We start from the raw sequence: 21,422 nt of genomic DNA on the forward strand, positions 1-21,422 counted from the left end.
AGTAAGCACATATATATATATGTGCTTACATAAATATCATATATATAATATATGTATATAATACTAATATATAGATAATATTAATATATATATAGGTGCAAGAGTGGCTGTGTGATAAGTAGCTTGCTTACCAACCACATGGTTCCGGGTTCAGTCCCACTGCACAGCACATTCGGCAATTGTCTTCTACTATAGCCTCGGGCCGACCAAAGTCTTGTGAGTGGATTTGGTAGGCAGAAACTGGAAGAAACCCGTCGAATGTATATATGTGTGTATCTGTTTGCGTTCTCTGCTTGTCCCCCCACCATCGCTTGACAACAGATGTTGGTGTATTTACGTCCCCGTAACTTAGTAGTTCGGTAAGACCGATACAATATAAGTACTAGGCTTACAAAGAATAAGTCCTGGGGTCGATTTGTTCGAGTAAAGATTGTGCTCCGGCATGGCCGCAGTCAACTGACTGAAACAAATAAAAGAATAAAAGAATATATATACATACGTATATATTATACATACATACATACGTATGTATATATATATATATATATATATATATATATATATATATATATATATATATATACGTATGTGTGTGTGTGTGTGTGTGTGTGTTCAGCAATATCAGTGCCAAGCACTGTTCAAGTATATACTTTAGGTTTGTTAAAATATGTCACAAACATGTGTTAACTAACCTAAAGTTCGCACACACATACACACGCAGACACATATGTGTGTGTATGTATGTGTGTCTGTATATATTGGTGCCTGCGTATATATGTATATGTGTGTGTGTGTGTGTGTATGTGTATATATGTGTGTGTGCGTGCGCGTGCGTACGTGCGTAGAGGCAGGTGTTATATTTACAAGATTCTTTCCTTGGCATCTTAAATTGTCATAATAAACGTTTGAGTTCGTGTTACTCTTTTGTTTGTTTGTTTAGATTTGTTTTGTTTTATTTTCTCTCCCCTCTATCTGCTTCTGTTTCGTTCTGGTTAATTATCCTTTTCATGTCTAGTTGTTTAATACGATATGCTCATTTCATTATATTGTGAAATATTTTATATATATATATTATTCAGTAAACACGATATATGTTTTTATGTGCTACTATTAGTTTCATGTGCTGAGAACATGCCAAAAATTGCTTTATAACACGTCTGGTGTCCCAACACAATCATTAGACACAGCCCGCACAGCATACAAGATGAAGTACTTCATTTGTTGATCTTACCATCACAGTACAGTTTACTAATATATTGTCAAAAATATCTGCCAATTCGAAAGTAATGCATATCAACTCTAAAACAGGAATTGACTGCTACTTTGACTCACCCTGTATGTATACATATGTATGCATATGTTTATATATAAACATACTGTGTGTGCGTGCGCGTGTGTGCTTGTGTCTTGTTTGTAGTATTACTTTCATTAGTTTGTAGCACCTTAACTTTTTATGTGTAGTTGTTTGTTCCCTGTATTTTCGATGTAGAGTCAATGTACAAGTTTTGTTATTTTATTTCTGAGATCTTTTATTTAATAAATCTCAGAAGTGTGGCTAGGTAACATGTGCGATGCTTCGCCAATTGTTTTAGAGGCATATATTGTTCCAAGGAGCCACTGACGCCCTCTCCACTTTCCTACCTTTTAACCCAGTAGACTATCCGCGATATGGCAGGTAAAGGATGAGAGAGAGAGAGAGAGAGAGAGAGAGAGAGAGAGAGAGAGAGAGAGAGAGAGAGAGAGAGAGAGAGAGTTGTAACAACAAGGTTTGTGCTTATTTTCAGCTGATTCTATTGAGGTAACATGAAATATAGGCATTGATGAAGGAGACAACGCGCCAGCTCGTTCAGGAATTGAACCCACAGTATAGTGATCATAAATGGAACACTCTAACCAATACGGCGCAAGCTTTCACAAATTAATATCATATTATCACATAAAGTGGCGAGCTGGTAGGATCGTTAGTACGTCGGTCAAAATGCTTAGAGGCATTTCGTTCGCCTTTATGTTCTGGATTCAAATGTCGCTGGAGTCGACTTTGCCTTTCATCTCTTTTTGGGGTCGATAAAATAAGTACTAGTTGGGCACTGGGATCGATGTAATGGACTTAGCCCATCTTCCAAAACGGCTGGCCTTGTGCCAAAATTAGAAAACAATATTATCACATAAAGTGGCAAGCTAGCAGAATCGTTAGTACGCCGGGCAAAATGCTTAGCGGTATTTCGTCCGTCTTTACGTTCTTGGTTCAAATGCCGCCGGGGTCGACTTTGCTTTTCATCCCCTTTCAGTGTCGACAAAATAAGTACCAGCTGAGAATTAGGGGTCGATGTAATCGACTTAATCTATACCCTCGAACTTGCTGGCCTTGTGCCAAAATTTGAAATCAAAATTATATTATAACTAAAGGGCGTCGAGATGGTAGAGGCGTTAGCATGCTGCATAAAATACTTAGCAGCATTTCGTCCGTCTTTATGTTTTGAGTTCAAATTCCGCCGAGGTCGACTTTGCCTTTCATTTTTTCAGAGTCAATAAAATAATTACCAGTTGTGAACTGGAGACGATGTAATTGACTTAGTCACTTCCCTGAAATCGCTGATTTAGTGCCAAAATTTGAAACCAATTTTATATTATCACTATTATTACCATGTTAAGGATATGCACAGGAGGTGGCAAGATAACAGAATTGTCAGCGCGCCAGGCAAAAGTCTCTTTCAATTCTGAACTCAAATCCTGCCTTTTGGGGCCGATACGATAAGTATTAGTTGAGCCCTGGGGTTCGATGTCATCGACTTAAGTCCATCCGCCAAAATTGCTGACCTTGTTTTAAAATTTTAACTCATTGTTTGTTTAGTGCTGCAGGAGAGCTGCTGCTCCTGCTGCTGCTGCTGATGATGATGTTGTTTTTGCTGCTGAAGTTGAAAGCATTATAACATTGTTACTAATTTTCATTTGTTTTCTTCGTCGTCGTTCTCGTTGCCGTCACCATCTTGAACATAATTGGTAGAGGGATTATTGGTGATAGTGGTGGTGAAGTGGGGAGGTTTCTTGCGACTGGAACATCGTTGTTACTGTCATAGATTATTAGAATGAGAGACAAATTTTATATTTTCCCTCGATAACTTGTTGTTTCACTGAAGGTGGTGGTGATGGGGTGGGGTGCGGAAGTTTTGACATTATTTCTTTGTCATGTTATTTTTTTTTTTCCTGGATGTCTTTCTCGCTTGATTATGAGACAAACAAATGTTCAAAATGAAAACTAAAACACTAAAACGTAGCCTCTCGGGGTGCTAAAAAGAATTTAGCGACTAGTGGACTACATTACTAGCCAGTTCTGCGACAAGACAAATGAAATGAGTGAAAATAATAAACAGCTTAAATGAATAAAGTCGACAACAAATATGACAAGTACGCCGAACGGTAAAAGTTCGAAGCTAACCTTTAAACAACAACAACAACAACAATAATATTAATAATAATAATAATAATAATAATAATAATGATTTCTTTTATATAATAATAATAGCAATAATGTTTTCTGTATTAACCACTAAGGGCTCGCAAAAAGCCTTGGGGACGGTACAGGACAACACAATGTGGGGTTACATAAAAGGCGTGTAAAAAGTGAAACAAAAAACAGCAACAATATAAAATTAGAACTCAGAGGATACGCTGCAAAGCATTTTGTCCGACGTGTCTGCCAGCTTAGTATCTTGAAAGTAATAATGAGAATAATAATAATTATTATTATTATTATTATCATGGCTCAAGGCCAGCAATTTCTGGGCGGGAATATAATCGATTACATCGATCCCAATGTTTTACTGGTACTTATTTTATCGACTCCGAAATGATGAAAAGCAAAGCCAACGTCAGCAGAATTCCAAATCAGAACGTAAAGATGGACAAAATGCCATTAAGCATTTTTGTGCGGTTGCGAACGATACAACCAGCTCGCCGTTTTATTATATATTATATATTATATATTATATATTAAATATTATATATAACACATTTTGTCTTTGTGGTGTATTTTCCAAAATATTACACATTGTATCAGGATGTCCTGCGCTAAATCCTATGATATATATTTCAAGAGATAATATTATATCAGTGCTACTCCACATACACCTGACCACCCAATTCAGCTTCTTTAATAAAAAGCTCTGAGATATTCATATTAATCTCCATCTAGCTTAGACAAACGACAATGCAAAAATACTATGGAACTTTGGCATACAGACAGACCACTAAATAGCACATAATAGGCCTGTCATTTTTCCATGACGAAATATGACAGCAGTCTATTAATAAATTTCACAGCAATACAAAAATGACTGTAATGTATTGAAGTGGGTTGAAAAGAAAAGGAATTACATCGACTCAGCAGCTGAATGAAAAGTATTATAGCAGTTAATAAATGTGACCACCGTCCCATTTGTAATTGATAGAACTAGAATAATACCCAGCGGTTTATGCAGGAATATTGGCATACTTCAAGAGACAGAAACACTCTGTAGGAAATAGCTATGCCATGATGTATAAATATTACTGGAACATTTTCACTCAATAATAATAATACTAGGGTCTGTAATTGTTGCTGGTACATTTTCACGTGTTAATAACATAACTAGGGTCAGTAGTCATTCCTGGAACATTATTAGGTAGTATAACAGTACTAGGATCTATAATCATTTATAGAACTTTTTCACTCAGTAAGAGAAACACTGGTCACTGGTACTTATTTTATCAACTCCGAATGAATGAAAGGCAAAGTCGACCTCCACACAATTTTAATTCAGAACGCAAAGACGGACGAAATGCCGCTAGGCATTTTTCCCGGCGTACTAACGATTATGCCTGCTCGCTGCCTTACCTTATACAGTAATAATAACTGTAATACGATCTGTAAAACTTACTGGAACACTTTCACCTTGATCGTTTTTATACATATTTTCCAAGATGTGCTTAATTCGTTTGAAAGAGATCTAGATATATTTCCATGCAATAAATAATTGTTTTCAATTTAGGCATGAGTCCAGCAATTTGAAAGAAGTGGGTAATCAAAGCCATCTACCCTGGTACTTGATCAGTACATTATTTTATTGATCAGAAGGATAAAAGACAAAAGTGACCTCGTCGGGATTTGATCTCAGGATGTGAAGTGTTGAATTCACAAAATAACGAAACATTTTATCTAACCCTTTCGCTATTCAGCCATTATACCACTTTCAAACCATAAATAATACTAACTAGTGGGACCAATAGAAATTCCATGCCTTATAAATATCATTCCCATTTTTGTACATAAATTTATAGATCTTCATAATAGGGAGTCATTACATGAGGAGAGATGTGGCCTAGTAGTTGATGTTTTCGACACGTGATCATACGATCGCGGATTCATTTCCTGGGGTGAACAAAGCATTTTATTTCGTGTCACTCCGATAAGCTCAGCTGTAGCGAGTTCCAGTTTTTTGCTGTCCCTCTAGCCGTCAGATCATAGGTATTCCACTGGGTCAAGGGGTTGAAGTAGGTGAGAGGATACCTATGTCAGCTCACGACTACATTGGCACCTGAAACAATTAACGAAAGTATGCAACATGTTACCGAGCCATATTCGCTCGCAAGTGATGTCTCGTTCGTTTCCTTGGGTTTAAATTTCCTTGGGTTTAAGTATTTCAGGCTGCTAACAGCGAAATACCCAGATTTATTAGATAATTTTAAAGAATTCAATTTTGTCTTCGATTTTCTTCCTCGCGTATACTTGTCCAAAGAGTAACATGATGTAACAAGTAAAATAACATTATAAATACTAAATAAATACTATTATACATAATTTGCGTAAAAGAAACCTAGAAAAATCAATATCGCAACAGGTAAAATACCTGCTATATGTATATGTATGTATGTAATGTATGTATACATGCATGTATGTATCTATATATACATATATATATTGATATATGTAGATAGATATAGATATATTTATGTTTACATATATATGTGTGGGGGGGGGGTGTCAGTGGATGGAGTATTTTGTGGAGGGTTGATCTCATCCATAACGGAACAGTAAATTATATAAATAAATATCAATAAATAAATAGATAATTATATATATATGTATGTATATATATAATATACATATACATACATATATATATATATATATATATATATATATATATATATATATATATATATATATATATATATAATATCAATGTATATATATATACAATATAAATATGTATGTATATATAATGTATGTATAATATATATATATAATATAAATATGTATATATATATATATATGTACATATATATATTTACACACACATACACACACGCTCACGCACACATATATATGCATTCTTTATATTGTTATTTAATTATTGTTTATATATCGTTAAAATGCATAGAAAAAAGAACTAGGATCTTATTGACGCTGCCGTTGCTATAACCGTTCTCCCCCAGTCGGCTTACAGCAAAAGTATTTCATGCTTCTTCTGTACAACCGTACATATTTGTATGCGTTTGCACGTGTATGTCTATGTGTATCTCTGCGTGTGTGTGTATGCGTGTACTTGGGGAGTATAAGTAGTTGTTCATACTTCACGTATGTGCATTTAATTGTATACACTTTCCGTATAACCTGTTCGTTTATGTTCATTTTATTATAATGCCAGCATTTTACGGATATTGTGTTCTGCAACTGACAATGCTGTGCATGTCTGGCGTAGCTGAGGCTATACTGGGATATTGTCATAGATACCAAAATTGTCTCAAAACCAGCAAAACTGCTCTCCTTTGTTATTAGTCCATAGACACAGACTTTTATTGGAAATTATTTCTTGCTGCATATTATTTCGATATTCCTAAAGCTTTATGCTTAGAAAATGTTCACAGTTCATTGTGAAGAAATTCTTCTAGCTTTGAAATAAAATATCTGTATACTTGCAGGTATGGTTGCGTGGTTAAACAAGCTAGCTTCCCAGTTATGTAGTTCCGGTTCAGTTCCACCACGTGGCATCCTGGGCAAGTACCTTCAACTAAAGCCCCGGGTCGACTAATCATTTTTGTAAGAATTCGGTACACGGAAAATGTGTAAAAGCCTGTCGTAAATATATATGTATATATATATATATATATATACTGGCCAAAATAAGTTTAAGACCGATGATGACAGTTCTATTCCTTCCTTGATATATTTTTAACATAACTGTATAAAATTATTTTACCTTTTACACTTTTTGTAGAATTTTTCTCTCATTCGATTGATATAGGCGTTATATATCTTTCTACAATTCGAATAATTTTAATGCGCAATTAATTCAAAAGATTGGAAATTGTCGACAAAATAAGTTTAAACCAATTGGGCGGTCATATGGCTGATGATACTGCACGGTTTGGTTTAATAATCGAGCATTGTTACACATTAATTAGCTATGGGAAAGCGTCGTAGTATCAGCCTAGTTACTAGATCAAAGATCGTGTTGCTTCGTCAACAAAATGTGCCTTTCATGAACATTAGCTAGCAATTAGGATGCAGCAAAACGGTTTGTATTCAATCATGGAAGCTTTACCAAGCCACTGGCCAATACAAAGATCGGCAAAGAACAGGCGTTCCGAGAAAAACAACAGCACAGATGGATCGGCGAATTCATAGGTTCTCTGAAGGTAAACGAATATTAACAGCAATTATCTGATGAAATTGACATCAGCTTTACACCACAAACTCTCAGAAACCGACTAAAAGAATTAGGACTGTCCGCCGGATCGCTCGAAAGAAACCGATGATTTCTGAGACGAACCGGCAGAAGCGGATGAAGTTTACTAAAAGACATATTGAATGAACGGCCGAAGACTGACTGGTCAAGAATTCTTTGGAGCGACGAATCCCGCTTCTGCATCTTTGGATCAGACGGAAAGACTTATGTCAGACGTCGTCCAACTGAAGAATTCCATCCTAAGTGTGTCAAGAAAACGGGGGTTGGGGTAATGGTATGGGCCCCGTTCAATAGTTTAGGCGTTGGTCCAGTTGTTAAGGTTGATGGCAGACTGAACAGTGTAAGCTATCTGCAATTAGTAAATGAAAATGTGCTGCCATATTTAAATAATCAGATGCCACCGGGATCTATTTTCCAGCAGGACAATTGCTCCGTTCATAAGGCTCAGAAAATTATGCAATATTTTGAATGCAATAATATTGTGGTTATAGAGTGGCCTCTTCAGAGCCCGGATTTGAATCCGATAGAAAATATATGAAATTATGTTTCTAAAAGAGTTCATGCTAAAAAAAACCAAAATTTTTCCCAATTGTATAATTTTATTTAAGAAATATGGCAGAACATTCCAAACAATTTCTGTGCTCATTTGTCGAACTCCATGTCCCACCGTTGTAAGGCCATAAATTAAAATAATGACTATGGAACTAGATACCAACAATAAATTTTTGTTCGTTAATCATTTGTGCCGTAAATTTTCAATCTTAACAAAATAATATTGGTACGGTCTTAAACTTATTTTGCCGACAATTTTTAATTATTTGAATTAATTGCGCATTAAAATTATTCAAATTGTAGAAAGATATATAACGCCTATATCATTCGAAAGAGAAAAAAATTCTACATAAACTATAACAAGTAAAATAATTTTATTCAATTTTGTTAAAAATGAATTAATGATGAAATACAACTGTTATCATCGGTCTTAAACTTATTTTGGCCAGTGTGTGTGTGTGTGTGTGTGTGTGTGTGTGTGTGTGTATATATATATATATATATATATATATATATATATATATATATATATATATGTATCTATGTATCTATGTATGTGTGTGTGTATATATATACATGTATATATATGTATATGTATATATATGTGTGTATATATATATATATATATATATATATATATATAATTATTTTACTTGTTTCAGTCATTTGACTGCAGCCATTATGGAGCACTGCCTTGAAGCGTTTTTAGTCAAACAAATCGACCCCAGGACCTATTTTTTAAAGTCTAGTACTTATTCTATCGGTCATTTTTGCCGAACCGCTAAGTTACGGAGACATAAACATACCAACACCGGTTGTCAAGCGGTGACGGGTAGACAAACACAGACACAAAGACACACATATAGATATATACACATATATAAATACGACGGGCTTCTTTTAGTTTCCGTCTACCAAATCCTCTCAGAAGGCTTTGGTCGGCTCGAGGCTACACCAGAAGACACTTGTCCAAGGTGCCACACAGTGGGAACTGAACCAGGAACCATGTGGTTGGGAAGCAAGCTTCATGCCACACAGCCACGCTTACGCCGTGTGTGTATATATATATATATATATACATATATATATATATATATATATATATATATATATATATATATATATATATATATATATATATATATATATACATATATATATATATATTAGAGAGAGAGAGAGAGAGAGAGAGAGAGAGAGAGAGAGAGAGAGAGATAGAGAGCAGTAAGAAAATGGAGGGGATCAATAGGTGGTAATCATCAACTTATACTATATAATTATAATGATACGAACTACTGCATTAATCCTCCCTTCTAAACACATCTAATACGTATGTACCTATGAGTATGTTTGTACGGGAATGTGTATGTATATATGCATACATATATATATATATATATATATATATATATATATATATATATATATATATATATATATATATTTATGTATATATGGTATATATACGTATGTGTATGTGTGTATATATATGTGTGCTCCTCATGTATACACAGTTTCATTCTTGCATAACTAAAATAATTTAAAGATGTATTGATTTTATAAATTACAATATTACTCCTCTTATAACTTTCTCATACCTCTGTTTATATTTCATCTAATATGAATAATATAATGCATCTAATAATAATAATAATTGATTCATTTGTATGCATATACATGCATTTATGTATGTACATTTAAGTGTAAGTATATGTATTTATTTATATTTATGTATATGTATGTATATGTAAAAGTATGTATATATGTGTGTATTTATATTTATAACCTAACATTATGTAATTTCTGAAATCTATGACAAAGTCTAGAGAAACGCCCAGGTACCTCAATTTCATCTACTAATTACTTCAGTCCACTGGAGGGATAAAGGTAGAATGAGGTATTTTTGCCTCTTGGCTGAAACAGCTGTAAGATATTATCCCAATTTCTATTGCTATTTGTTATATTTTAATAATTACTGATATTTTATATTTCATACATTATATATGTAAAGCATAATATGTCATATATGTATGTATATTGTTATAATTGTCCTTTTAGTAAATAAATAAATTGACATAATATAATGTCTATAAGTTGATGAATACCACTTATTAACCCCCTCCATTTTCTTATTGCTCTATAAATAAATGTTAAAATGACGCTTTAACCTCACCCATTTATTACACTTGGTAATGTAATTGCCATGCAATGAAAAAAACACTTGTGTATTAATAATTGGGTATTCTACCAGCACTATATTGGATAGATATTATCCCTTAGTTGGTTGGATTCACAACCTCTTAGAATATATATATATATATATATATATATATATATATATATATATATATATATATATATATATATATATATATATATTATTTTGTTTAAAAGAGTTCCAACACTGTCTGTTTTTTATGTTTTATTTATATTCCTGCAAAACCAATGTGGGATATAGAATATGGAATATACAATATATAATATAACATAAAATATATAATATAAAATAAAAATGGATGGTACAATGAAATAAAGTATTGAATGTCTTATTGAATATATGGAATATGTCTTATTGAATAGATGAAATATTGAGTGTTCAATATAAAGGATTAAATATATAAAGGCGAATACGTATTTTCTATACCTTGTGGTATTTCATCATGGCCGGTATGACAGACTTTAACAGATTTTCCGATGTTTTAACACCGGGACTTTTAGAGAGAAATCTCCACCATGCCAAATATGCTAAATCGCAGCCTATCGTCAAATACACAAAGCACATAAGTTAAGTATGTGTAGTTGATTATACATGTGTGTGTGTATGTGTGGATTCGTCTGTATGTATGTATATATATAAAGCAAATAAGTAACGCGAGGAAAGTCTCCAATTATTGATGGTCGACCCTGTCAAAAGTTTTTGATTGATCCAAATTGATCAGGGCTCCACCAATCCAAGGTTCCTTACCAACCGTTTCTGTGATGTAACAGGTGAGGTGGTTATCGTGGATAGATCTGTTTGGGATAGCGCATGTCTGCGTTTTACAGCCATCTTATCGACAAACGCCAACCTCTTTGCTAACACCTTGGCCAAAATCTTATAATCTGCGATTGGCAGAATTACGGGCCTAAAATAATCTCGTCCCCTTTGGTCCCCCTTGGTCGATTCCTTTCTTAGCAGCACTACCACGTCACGGCTCACAGGACTGGGATTCCTCCGTTCTGTTGCCAGTTGCAGTAGACATCCACCAAGAGATCACCGAACAAGTTTGGCATATGGAGATAAAACTCGAAAGGCAGACAATCGAATCCTGGAAACTTCTCTCTTGTGCAGTTAGTCATCGTGTCGTATATATCTTCAGTTGTTATCGGCATTTTGCAGAACTCTGCATCTCTGGTCAAAAGGCATGGCATACCGCGCGCTCCACACAGTTCAGCAAAGTGCTGCTCTTAGACTCGAACCCGTCCTGGTCCGTCAAAGACCGAGCGAATTGTGGCTTTGTTTCCACGTTGCACCTCTTCCACCTGGACCATCCAACAACTTTCAATCCCTCGTGACTGAATGCACTTGCCCTAGCTCTGACAACACAACCTTCGTATCTGGCACTGAAGAATTGATTAAGAGGCAATCTCACCGCCAGCACGTCAATCGCTATGCCTCTATTAAGTGCTTTTCTAGTTTCCTATTCCTCTAACGTTAATTCTTTACGAAACTATGACACCTCTACTCTAATATCCTTTTTCAGTGCTATCAGCCATCAAGTGTACCAAAGCTGCTGAAAGAAAATGCGATTTAGGTAAAAGTTAAATCATTCGATTAGATACTGGCACCGAAATGAGGGAACTGGACGAGTAAAAATCTTACAAATTCTTTAGAATAGTTGAAACTGATAAAATACAAGAGATGTAGGAGAAAATTAGAAAAGAGTATCACAGAATAGTTAGACTTATATTAAAGACCGAGCTCAATACTAGACATAAAATTATGTGTGTGTGTGTGTGTGTGTGTGTGTGTGTGTGTGTGTGTGTGTGTGTGTGTGTGTGTGTGTGTGTGTGTGTGCAGACAATCTATCTCGATTATAAACTACTGCTGCAACATGGTTAGATGAAAGTGTAATAAATTGAATAGCCAAGACAGAAAAGCCTGGAAATACTAGTGGCGTTCCGAGCTCATTATCCCAAGACCGACATAAATAAAATACACCTATCCATAACAGAAAGCAAACAGTATCTGATACAAACAGAAAACTACTACGAAGTTTAAATAGTAGGATTAGAAAATTACTTGGAAGCAAGCAAGTGAAAAAATAAATTAGTGCACTAAGGAAATATGAAGTAAATTAAATGTTTTTACAAAAAAAGCCATATCCCCGTTGTTCTTCAGATAATTCAGATTTTCTTTCTCCAGTCGGACAACCATATAAACTAAACTTTACAATCAGATTTACACGTCTTCGTGAAGGGTATCCAGCTTCTTGTTTGCCTTTTGCTGTTCCATGTTTCATGATCAGTTCCTTATTAGTTTCCTATCCTTCTCCGGTTTCTATTTTTACGTCATTGTTGCAAGACGACAGTGTAGCGTTGCTTCTTGTTGCTTGAAGCAGGTCTTGTGCTGATGAATGAGACGCTTTGGCTTCTCAGTTACCGCCAGTCTTTAGTGCTGGTGGCAGAGAAGATAGGTATTTTTATTTGTTTCCATTATGAACAATAGCAAAGCTGCAACCGTAAAACAACGGTAGCAGCAACTTCACCTCTTCCTTTGTTGGTTGTTACCCTTCTTTTACCTTCTCTTCTGGTCTGAAGTCCTTCAAGTAACCTTTACTTCTGCAGCTGTAGAAGCAAGGTTTTCTGCTTTACACCAACAGTATGATTGGCTGCTTCTCCACTCCGTTTATAAATTGGAAAAATGGGATAGTCTCGTGATATTCATGTCTTATTAGGACTCGATGATAATACAGCCGCAATCCAATAATATGCTCTTGCATGTTATCTCTGCTCTCCATCACTTCCGATAACTTCCACACACTAGCAGCATTTTTGATGTCACAATTAAGACGCTTACTGATTTTTAGAACGTATTTATGTCACCTCCTTCCACGCCCTTACCTGCATAAAATTTTCGAGTAAGAAGCTACTGTCATTTGTGACACAACTTGTCCACTCTTCGTTGATTTTGCTGAGTTTAGCATTTACAAATTTTATAATGGCGGTGTTCTTGGTGTTGTCATTAATCTTCTTACTCTTTTCTACATTCAGATTGATGCTTTCCACACAGTTTTTACTCACACTTACAAGTGTGAGTGTGAATGTTTAAGCTTGAATCTCTATATGTTTGATATTTTCATCGAATACTTTTTTTTTGTTTTTCATTTCTGTGATCTGTGCTATTTACTGTCTATTTTAGATGGTAATGACGAGCCCGGTGTCAGCGATTGCAATTATGAGGCATTTCAAGCAGCTGATGTCAGGTAAGCAAACATCTATATGTGGGTATCTGTGTGTGTGTGTGTGTGTGTGTGTGTGTGTGTGTGTGTGTGTGTGTGTGTGTGTGTGTGTGTGTGTGTGTGTGTGTCTGTGTGTCTGTGTGTGTGTGTGTGTGTGTGTCTGTGTGTGTGTGTCTGTGTCTGTGTCTGTGTGTCTGTGTCTGTGTGTCTGTGTGTGTCTCTCTGTGTGTCTGTGTGTGGTGTGTGTGTGTGGTGTGTGTGTGGTGTGTGTGTTCGTACACACATGAATGTATATATGTATATGTATATGCGTATTTGTGCGTGTGTTGTGTGTGTGATTATAATCTTGATCTTTGCAATTATGACAGGGATGTCACGAAATATGTAATTATAATTATTCGAACTAATAACTTCATATTTCGTAAACGCAGGATAAAATATGAAATACCTAAGGGAACATGGAAAATGAGTAACGCTAATGATATTTAACCATTTGCCTAAGGAAATTATTTTGTCCTAAATGTCCATGCTTGTTTTCAGACTTTACTGAGCCCTAGTTTCGTCGCCTTTTCTTTCTTTATGTGTCCTGTCCAGAATGTAGGACAATGGCGTTCCAGTTCTGCCACAATACTCTGTTCCCTGTTTTCTGTAATAGTTCCACTCCCTGATGTTTAATGTTTCTTTCTTCCAACCAGTTCGCCAAGCTTGACATCCACATCATTCTTCCCCTTCCCCTGCTCCTTTTCCTTTCAATCTTTCCGGTTATCGCTACATTTTCCAGGCCCTGTTACATCATCCGATGACCAAGAAACCTTAGTTGCTTGGCCCTCATCTCACGAAGCAGTTTCCTATTTACCGCAGCCCAGGTCATCACTTCTTCATTAGACACTTTATCCAAGCTTTCCTCAATAGGTTCATACTTTCTGAATAATACAAAACTTTCCTTTCATAAAGTCCATTTTACTCATAGACACCAGGAAAACATATCTACATATCTTGTGTATCATATGTGATGCACATGGCAAGCAATGGATGTTCACATGTCTCACAGTGAATAAAAATAAATGACATTTATGTAAATGAGTAGAGTCAAAATTATCTATGGGAAATTTTAAAAGCTCCCTTGTTGATGAGTTGTGGATAAAAATACAAGACTTTTCTAGAAATGAATAGCGGCAAAAATATCTACAGAAACTTACGAAATCAGCATCGATAAAAATGGTGTCCGGTCAATTCGTCGACGGTTATTTGTCGTCGTTTAATTTGTTCCCAGTCAATTCGTCGCTAGTCAATTCGTTGTCAGTCAATTCGTCGCTGTATTACATAATTTTTTCCTAAAATTTAAGATTGTATGCAATTGCTTTTAGAAAAATAATCTTTTGGTTTGGATCATATTTTCCGTGACATTTTCTAAACACAGGTTCATATCTCTGTACTTTTTCTTTTGGCTTGGTTCTTCTTGTATAAACTTCTGCATTTTGGTACTGGCAAACCTTTCCTCACATTTAATCACATCAATAAGTTTCCAAATATTTGGATGACTAATATTCACCGTATTTTTCAGCGCATTGTAGTAGGCTTCTAAACTATTTGTAGTACGAGCAATCCCCACCATACATCTATCCCAAACATTCCATATGGGTAATAGAAATGGAGGTTCAAGGCGTCGCCTCCTCTGTCCTCTTCCTCTAGATCAGTGATTCCCATCCTTTTCACAGTGGTTCCCAACAGCAGTTCCCAACCCTTTTATTTAAATGAGTTTTCCTTCGGACACCTTTTAATATGCTTATCCTTCTGTATATATATATATATATATATATATATATATATATATATATATATATATGAAATTTTGAATTTAGTTCACGGACCCCCTGTACTACCTTTGCGAACCACCAGGGGTCTGCAGACTCCAGGTTAGGAAGCACTGCTCTATGTGGTCCTATATGATTATTTTCAAAATAGGATACAACTGACTGTGGAATATCATCATCATCATCTACAAGTTGTTCATATCTATCTACAATATCATCAACCGGCAGGAAGGCAAGGGCAAAAATCACCGCATTTTTAGACTAAAACTGTCATCGTCGTGGTATCAGTATTTTAGTCCTATTTGCACATGCTTGTACACATTTTGTTCTGAATGAAACAAGCAGCATGCCAAATTCGTCCCAGGAAACGATTCCAGAAATCTGTTATGGGCTGCTTTTTCGAAATCAATAATTATATTATCAGATCCCTCATTCTACAGTAATTAATTTATTTTGGCAAAAACTACTATATGTCTCTTGACTTTTGTCAGAGAGCAATGCGAACAAACATGGGGTTAAAATTATCAATTTGTATGTGAAATATATATAACTGAAAAACTATACTCGAGCAACGCTAAAATGTTCCTTCTGCCGCCCAGTTCTTGTGCTGTTTTAACTGTCGAAGTGCTTCGTCACTTGCAAATATTAGTATTCGTTTTGAATATTCCATCCTGCTGTCATACCGTAAAAACGTTTCATCATTGTCAAGGTAGCAGTGTTCACTGTGAATGGAAAGCCCAACATTTGTAAGTGGGGTGGCAGGATAGTTGGAAGCAGCTTGCCTCCAACGTCTAATATTCTTATTAAGATGTGCAAACGGAGGTACATGCGACAATGTACAGTCATTTAAATTCTGAACTTCACTTGCCATAATTGAGCGAGGGGCATCACGAGATGACGTTACTTTATTATTTGAAACTATTATCCTTGTATTTACTTCTGCAGCAGTTGAAGCGTGATTATGAATCCCAATCTTCTTAAGCTCTTTATAACTTTCATCTGTTTGAAGTCTCGCCTTGCACACAAGATTTTCGCACCTCCAGTATATCTTCAATCCATCTGCATTCTAGTTATTTTTCTTGATCGACCACTTTGATTGTTTCCTTTCTCTAAAGTTATGATCTTGCTGGTAGTCATGTTGATGGGGAGACGTATTGAATAAATTTAATTCGATTTACTTGAAAATCTTTGCTCGTAAACTGTTCGGCGCAGATACTTAAGAGAGGGGCAAGGATGTGTTAAAGAAAGGAAAAAATATATGTAAAACTGTTCAACGACAATTTTAATTCTAAAATGATTGTTCTGAACTTTCCCTCGAAAATCACATTTAAGAGTATTTTGAGACGAATTAGCCAGCGACGAATTGACCTGGGGATAAATTGATCAGCGACTAATTGACCGAGGACAAATTAACCGACGACGAAATAACTGGGGACGAATTGTCCTAGCACCGATAAAAATAACTTGAACTATCGATACAGCACTTCTGGTGATCGTTTATTACTTATAATACAAATGTAATTTCAAGTTTAACCTGTTTTCATACTAATTCATATTACTGACAAAATATTCTTCAATGTTGTCTTCGTTTTAAATGTTGTTATAGCTAAGAAATCATTTCAAAAATCTCGTGTTGCCTAATCTAGAATACAGCACACATTTAACTAGTTGTTGTCAACATCGTCGTCGACGTGCTGTTGTTGCTCTTATTGTTGTTGTGCTTAGTTAATAGTGTAACCGATTCAAAACAGGTGGGGGATAATCCATAGTACTGATGGTTTATACAACTTGTTGCATCATTAATTGATGATCAGTTAAATCATAACATTACTTTCTTTTCCGCGTTGCATAATTATTTCAACTTAAAGTTTTCTGTATTAAATATGTTAGCACTAGCTTAGATTTGTTTTTCTTACAATATCTCTAAGATATCTACTTTCTAAATAATTCTATTTTACTGCTCAACCATTATAAAATCTAGTGTATCTACTCGATTATTCTTGTATTGTTACTTTGGCGAATTCGCTGAAGTCTGTGCATGCTGATTCACTGATGAGGTCATGATAATATCGAAAGGTGTCCTGTATTGCTGAAAAGTTAACATAATATACGTTATTTACTAATATTGTTTTTATCTCACCGTATAATTATTTTTAGTTAGCGCTTTAAATATTCCTACTTTAAACTTGCTAAAACTAATTTAACAATTTGTTCATGCAGATGGCATGTCTGAGTTATAAATGAAAATGTTTATGAATGAATGATTACAGAAAAATTACTTTAAATGAATACATGAAATAGTTTACTGAAAATTCTTACTGGAAATTGGTCAAACTATTGAATATCGCCAACACTGTAGTAAAGCAATGCTTGCCACAAATGCATGGAGCTTGACAGATACTTAACTATGAAGAAAAAAACGAAACTATATTTTATTCTCAAAAATACATGCACACACAAAAAACAAAAGCAAACTAACTTTACTCCTTCAACTGAACACCATATCTCATCCATACTTTGCAAACAAGCTGTTGTCAACAGCGTTGCTGCAGAGAACAGCCAGCGACACTCGCTGCGTTCGCCACTCTACAGCAATAGATCATTTTCCTTCGGACGTGATGCCTTCATTTCAATTTGATGGAGAAGAGCAGTAGTCCAGTGACCAAGGACACAAGAGCTACAACAGTAAACGGAGCGAAAAATAATCTTCTGTTTTAACGGCTGACATTTAGTCCACTTTCTCTCCTTTGCGCTATGCACGCGGAATTTCCTGGGTTTCTGACCGAAGCGAGAAAATTAACTGTGAAAAATGCTCCTCAGCTCGAGGTGTTCCTCACGAACATCTTATCCTATCAAATACATTCTAAAGAGTCAAAATTTTTCTTTTCTTCCCCTGTTCAGACACTAATTGTCGTTGTAGCCAAAAACCAACAGGATCCCATTTTTTTAGGAGAAGCCGACAATGCCGGGGTCCCTTTTAGTACCAACATCTGTAAAAATATAACAATGTGAATAAAGCCCGAACAACCGGTTCTCGGTCTCAGTTACTGCACTTCACGTAGATTTTTACTAACAAATGATATCAGAAAGGCATTAACATCACAACGATGTTCCTCTCGAGTCATTAAAGTTAGTCATTTGTTTATAAATACCTCTAATCAGAAAATGTCAAGCAATTTCTATATAAAGAAACGATAAGATAGGGACGAGTAAAACGTTGAACTAAATGCATTATAGAGATTAGCATACCCTCTCTCCCATATTGTCTATATTCAAATTCTACTGGGATTAACTTTGCATTTTATCTCATTAGGGTCGATAAAAAAAAAACACGTCAATAATATACTGGAGACAAATTAATGGATGGTAGCCATTCTCTTGTAAACATTGGCTGTATGCCGAGTATAAAAAATGTTAAATTAGTTATCGTATTCAGGAATAACTAGATTTTTATCATTTATTATTATGCATGAGTCAGCTAGATATGAACAGGCAGTCTATAAACATGAGTGGGTGAAAGAGTGAGTATTCGTGCGTGGGTGATATGATTAAAACAAAAAAGAGGGAAAACAATAAAGCAAACCTGTTTACGTTTTTTGAATTGACATCAGCATAAGAAAATATCGTTATAATGTTTTGTAGCTTTAGTTTGTAGGTTTGAGTGTCTTTGTGAATGTGAGTATATGTAGGGGGAAAGGCTGTTTGTGAGTGTGTGTATGCATTTGTGTGTGTGTGTGTGTGTGTGTGTGTGTGTGTGTGTGTGTGTGTGTGTGTGTGTGTTTATATGTATATGGAATGTATATTTTAACATTCTGGGGCCTTCGTGCACTTTGGCACGCCAAGCAAGAATGAAACCACTTAATATAATAACATAAATTCAATTATATATACATATATATATATATATATATATATATATATATATATATATATATATATATATACACATATGTGTGTGTGTATGTATATCTGTATGTATGTATGTATTTAAAGATATTTGTGTATGCGCGCATGTATGGTTATGTGTGTGCTTAGATAGATAGATAGATAGATCTATGTATATATTAGTTGCTTCTTTAAATCCTCAATTTCGATAAAATCGGAGTGACATACTTCACTTCAGCTTTCTCGATCGAAGCATTTTATATCATTATTATCATTATTAATAAGATGAGCTGGCAGAATCGTTAGCACATCGGGCAAAATGCGTAGCGGTATTTCATTTGTCTTTACATTCTGAGCTCAAATTCCGCTGAGATTAAGTTTGTCTTTCATCCTTTCGGAGTCGATAAATTAAGTATCAGTGAAACACTGGGGTCGATATAATCGACTAGTCTCCTCCCCCAAAATTTCAGGCCTTGTGCCTTTAGTAGAAGGGATTATTATTACCATCATCTTCTTCCTTATTATTATCCGGTGGTCATGTTTTTATTGCGCTCTTTTATCACACTACCGACCGTGTCTTGAGTATGTGCTGTGGTTTGTTTTGGTTTCGTTATTTTCACTGTATTGAAAGTGCCCTGCATAAGATGTGTGCATTGCCTCGCTGTGTTATTTTCTGTATGGTATATACATTGGTAAGACTTGGGGGTTTCGGTAGTTGTCGGCATGTTTTCGTTTTTCTCATTCCCAAAGCACCTATTATTATGGGGATTGTTTCTGTTTTCAGGCCCCACCGTTCGGGTTATTTCAATCTCTTTGTATTTCGATAGTTATTTTTGCTGTGTTTTTTACTATTTTTTTAGGGGCTTTTTTCCCTCTGTGTGTCTCTCTCTCTTGATAACAATGGCTGGTCGATTAGCGTTGATCTCTCTATCAGTGAGTATTAGCATATCACAGAGTATAATTACTTTGTCATTTATTTTCTAAGACCTTTTCTAGTATATACATAACTATGCCATTTCTCTTCTGTTAGCATTCCATAGTATTAAGCACGGGGATATATATTTTCTTGACCAAAACTGGGAAACCAGAGTCAATATGATTTATTGCTTCTTCCTCATCACATATTCTGAAGTTACAATATTCAGCATCGTTATGAGCTTTTTAGTGGCTTCTAGTAAGGAAGCTATGATCCTGTACTGCAATTAAGAGAATTTCAATGTCTTCTCATCTAGTGTTGAAGATTTTCCATTGACCTTTCATCCTATTCGGCTTATTCCAGTATTTGCCATGTAAGGGGTTTTCTTCCTATCATTTTATCATGGTGTTCTGTAGTTCCAGTTTTCGCTTTAGATTTTAGTTGCTTTATAGTTCTTCTATTTTCTTCCTTTCCTTCACACCTACCAATTATTCTGGCCTTTTCATTGTATTTTTCGGCTTCCTTGAAGACAAAATCAGGTGTTCTCTTTTGCTCATGTTTGTAGTTAATGCTCTCAATTTTCCTTAATTCTGAATGAAATACTTTTGTAGTTTTATGATGGGTAATTATAGTAGTTTTCTAGTTATATAAGGCTTCTATCATCTTCATTTTGTGGCATATGTAATATTTTTATGCCAGATTTTGGATGGAGTATTCTAAATAATAATAATAATAATAATAATAATAATAATAATAATAATAATAATAAGACTAAAACAATACCTATTGCCATAGGTGCCCTGGGAATGACAGCGAAACGGGCTGATTACTACCTAGCTCAGATACCAGGAAACCCCAAAGTGGCTGAAGTTCAAAAGATAGTGCTCATGGGAACTGCCCATATCCTACGTAAAATACTGTCTATGTGATCTCAAATTTTAAAACAAACACATAATTTTCTTATGGTTTCTTAGACATTCTCTAGAACAACACTATGTACAAATCCAAACATATGGTGCCCTAGGCATAACACCTACATGAACTTCTAGCTTGTTGTCTCTTGAGGTCTCTGGGTGAGACTTGGATC

General features: G+C 35.1%; 1 protein-coding gene across 16 annotated transcripts in view; it reads left to right on the top strand.

Moving 5' to 3' along the window:
* LOC106875689 (uncharacterized) overlaps positions 1-21,422 on the top strand; it is a 339,933-nt gene that overhangs the window by 231,842 nt on the left and 86,669 nt on the right. For all 16 annotated transcript variants that reach the window (XM_089355340.1, XM_089355343.1, XM_089355338.1 and 13 more), the window contains one exon: positions 13,681-13,744. In XM_089355340.1, coding sequence (XP_089211466.1) covers positions 13,681-13,744 — 64 coding nt within the window. The remainder of the gene's footprint in view (positions 1-13,680; positions 13,745-21,422) is intronic.

Source organism: Octopus bimaculoides, chromosome 7 (assembly GCF_046866305.1).
Source record: "Octopus bimaculoides isolate indiv1 chromosome 7, ASM4686630v1, whole genome shotgun sequence".
In the NCBI taxonomy this organism is placed as follows: domain Eukaryota; kingdom Metazoa; phylum Mollusca; class Cephalopoda; order Octopoda; family Octopodidae; genus Octopus; species Octopus bimaculoides.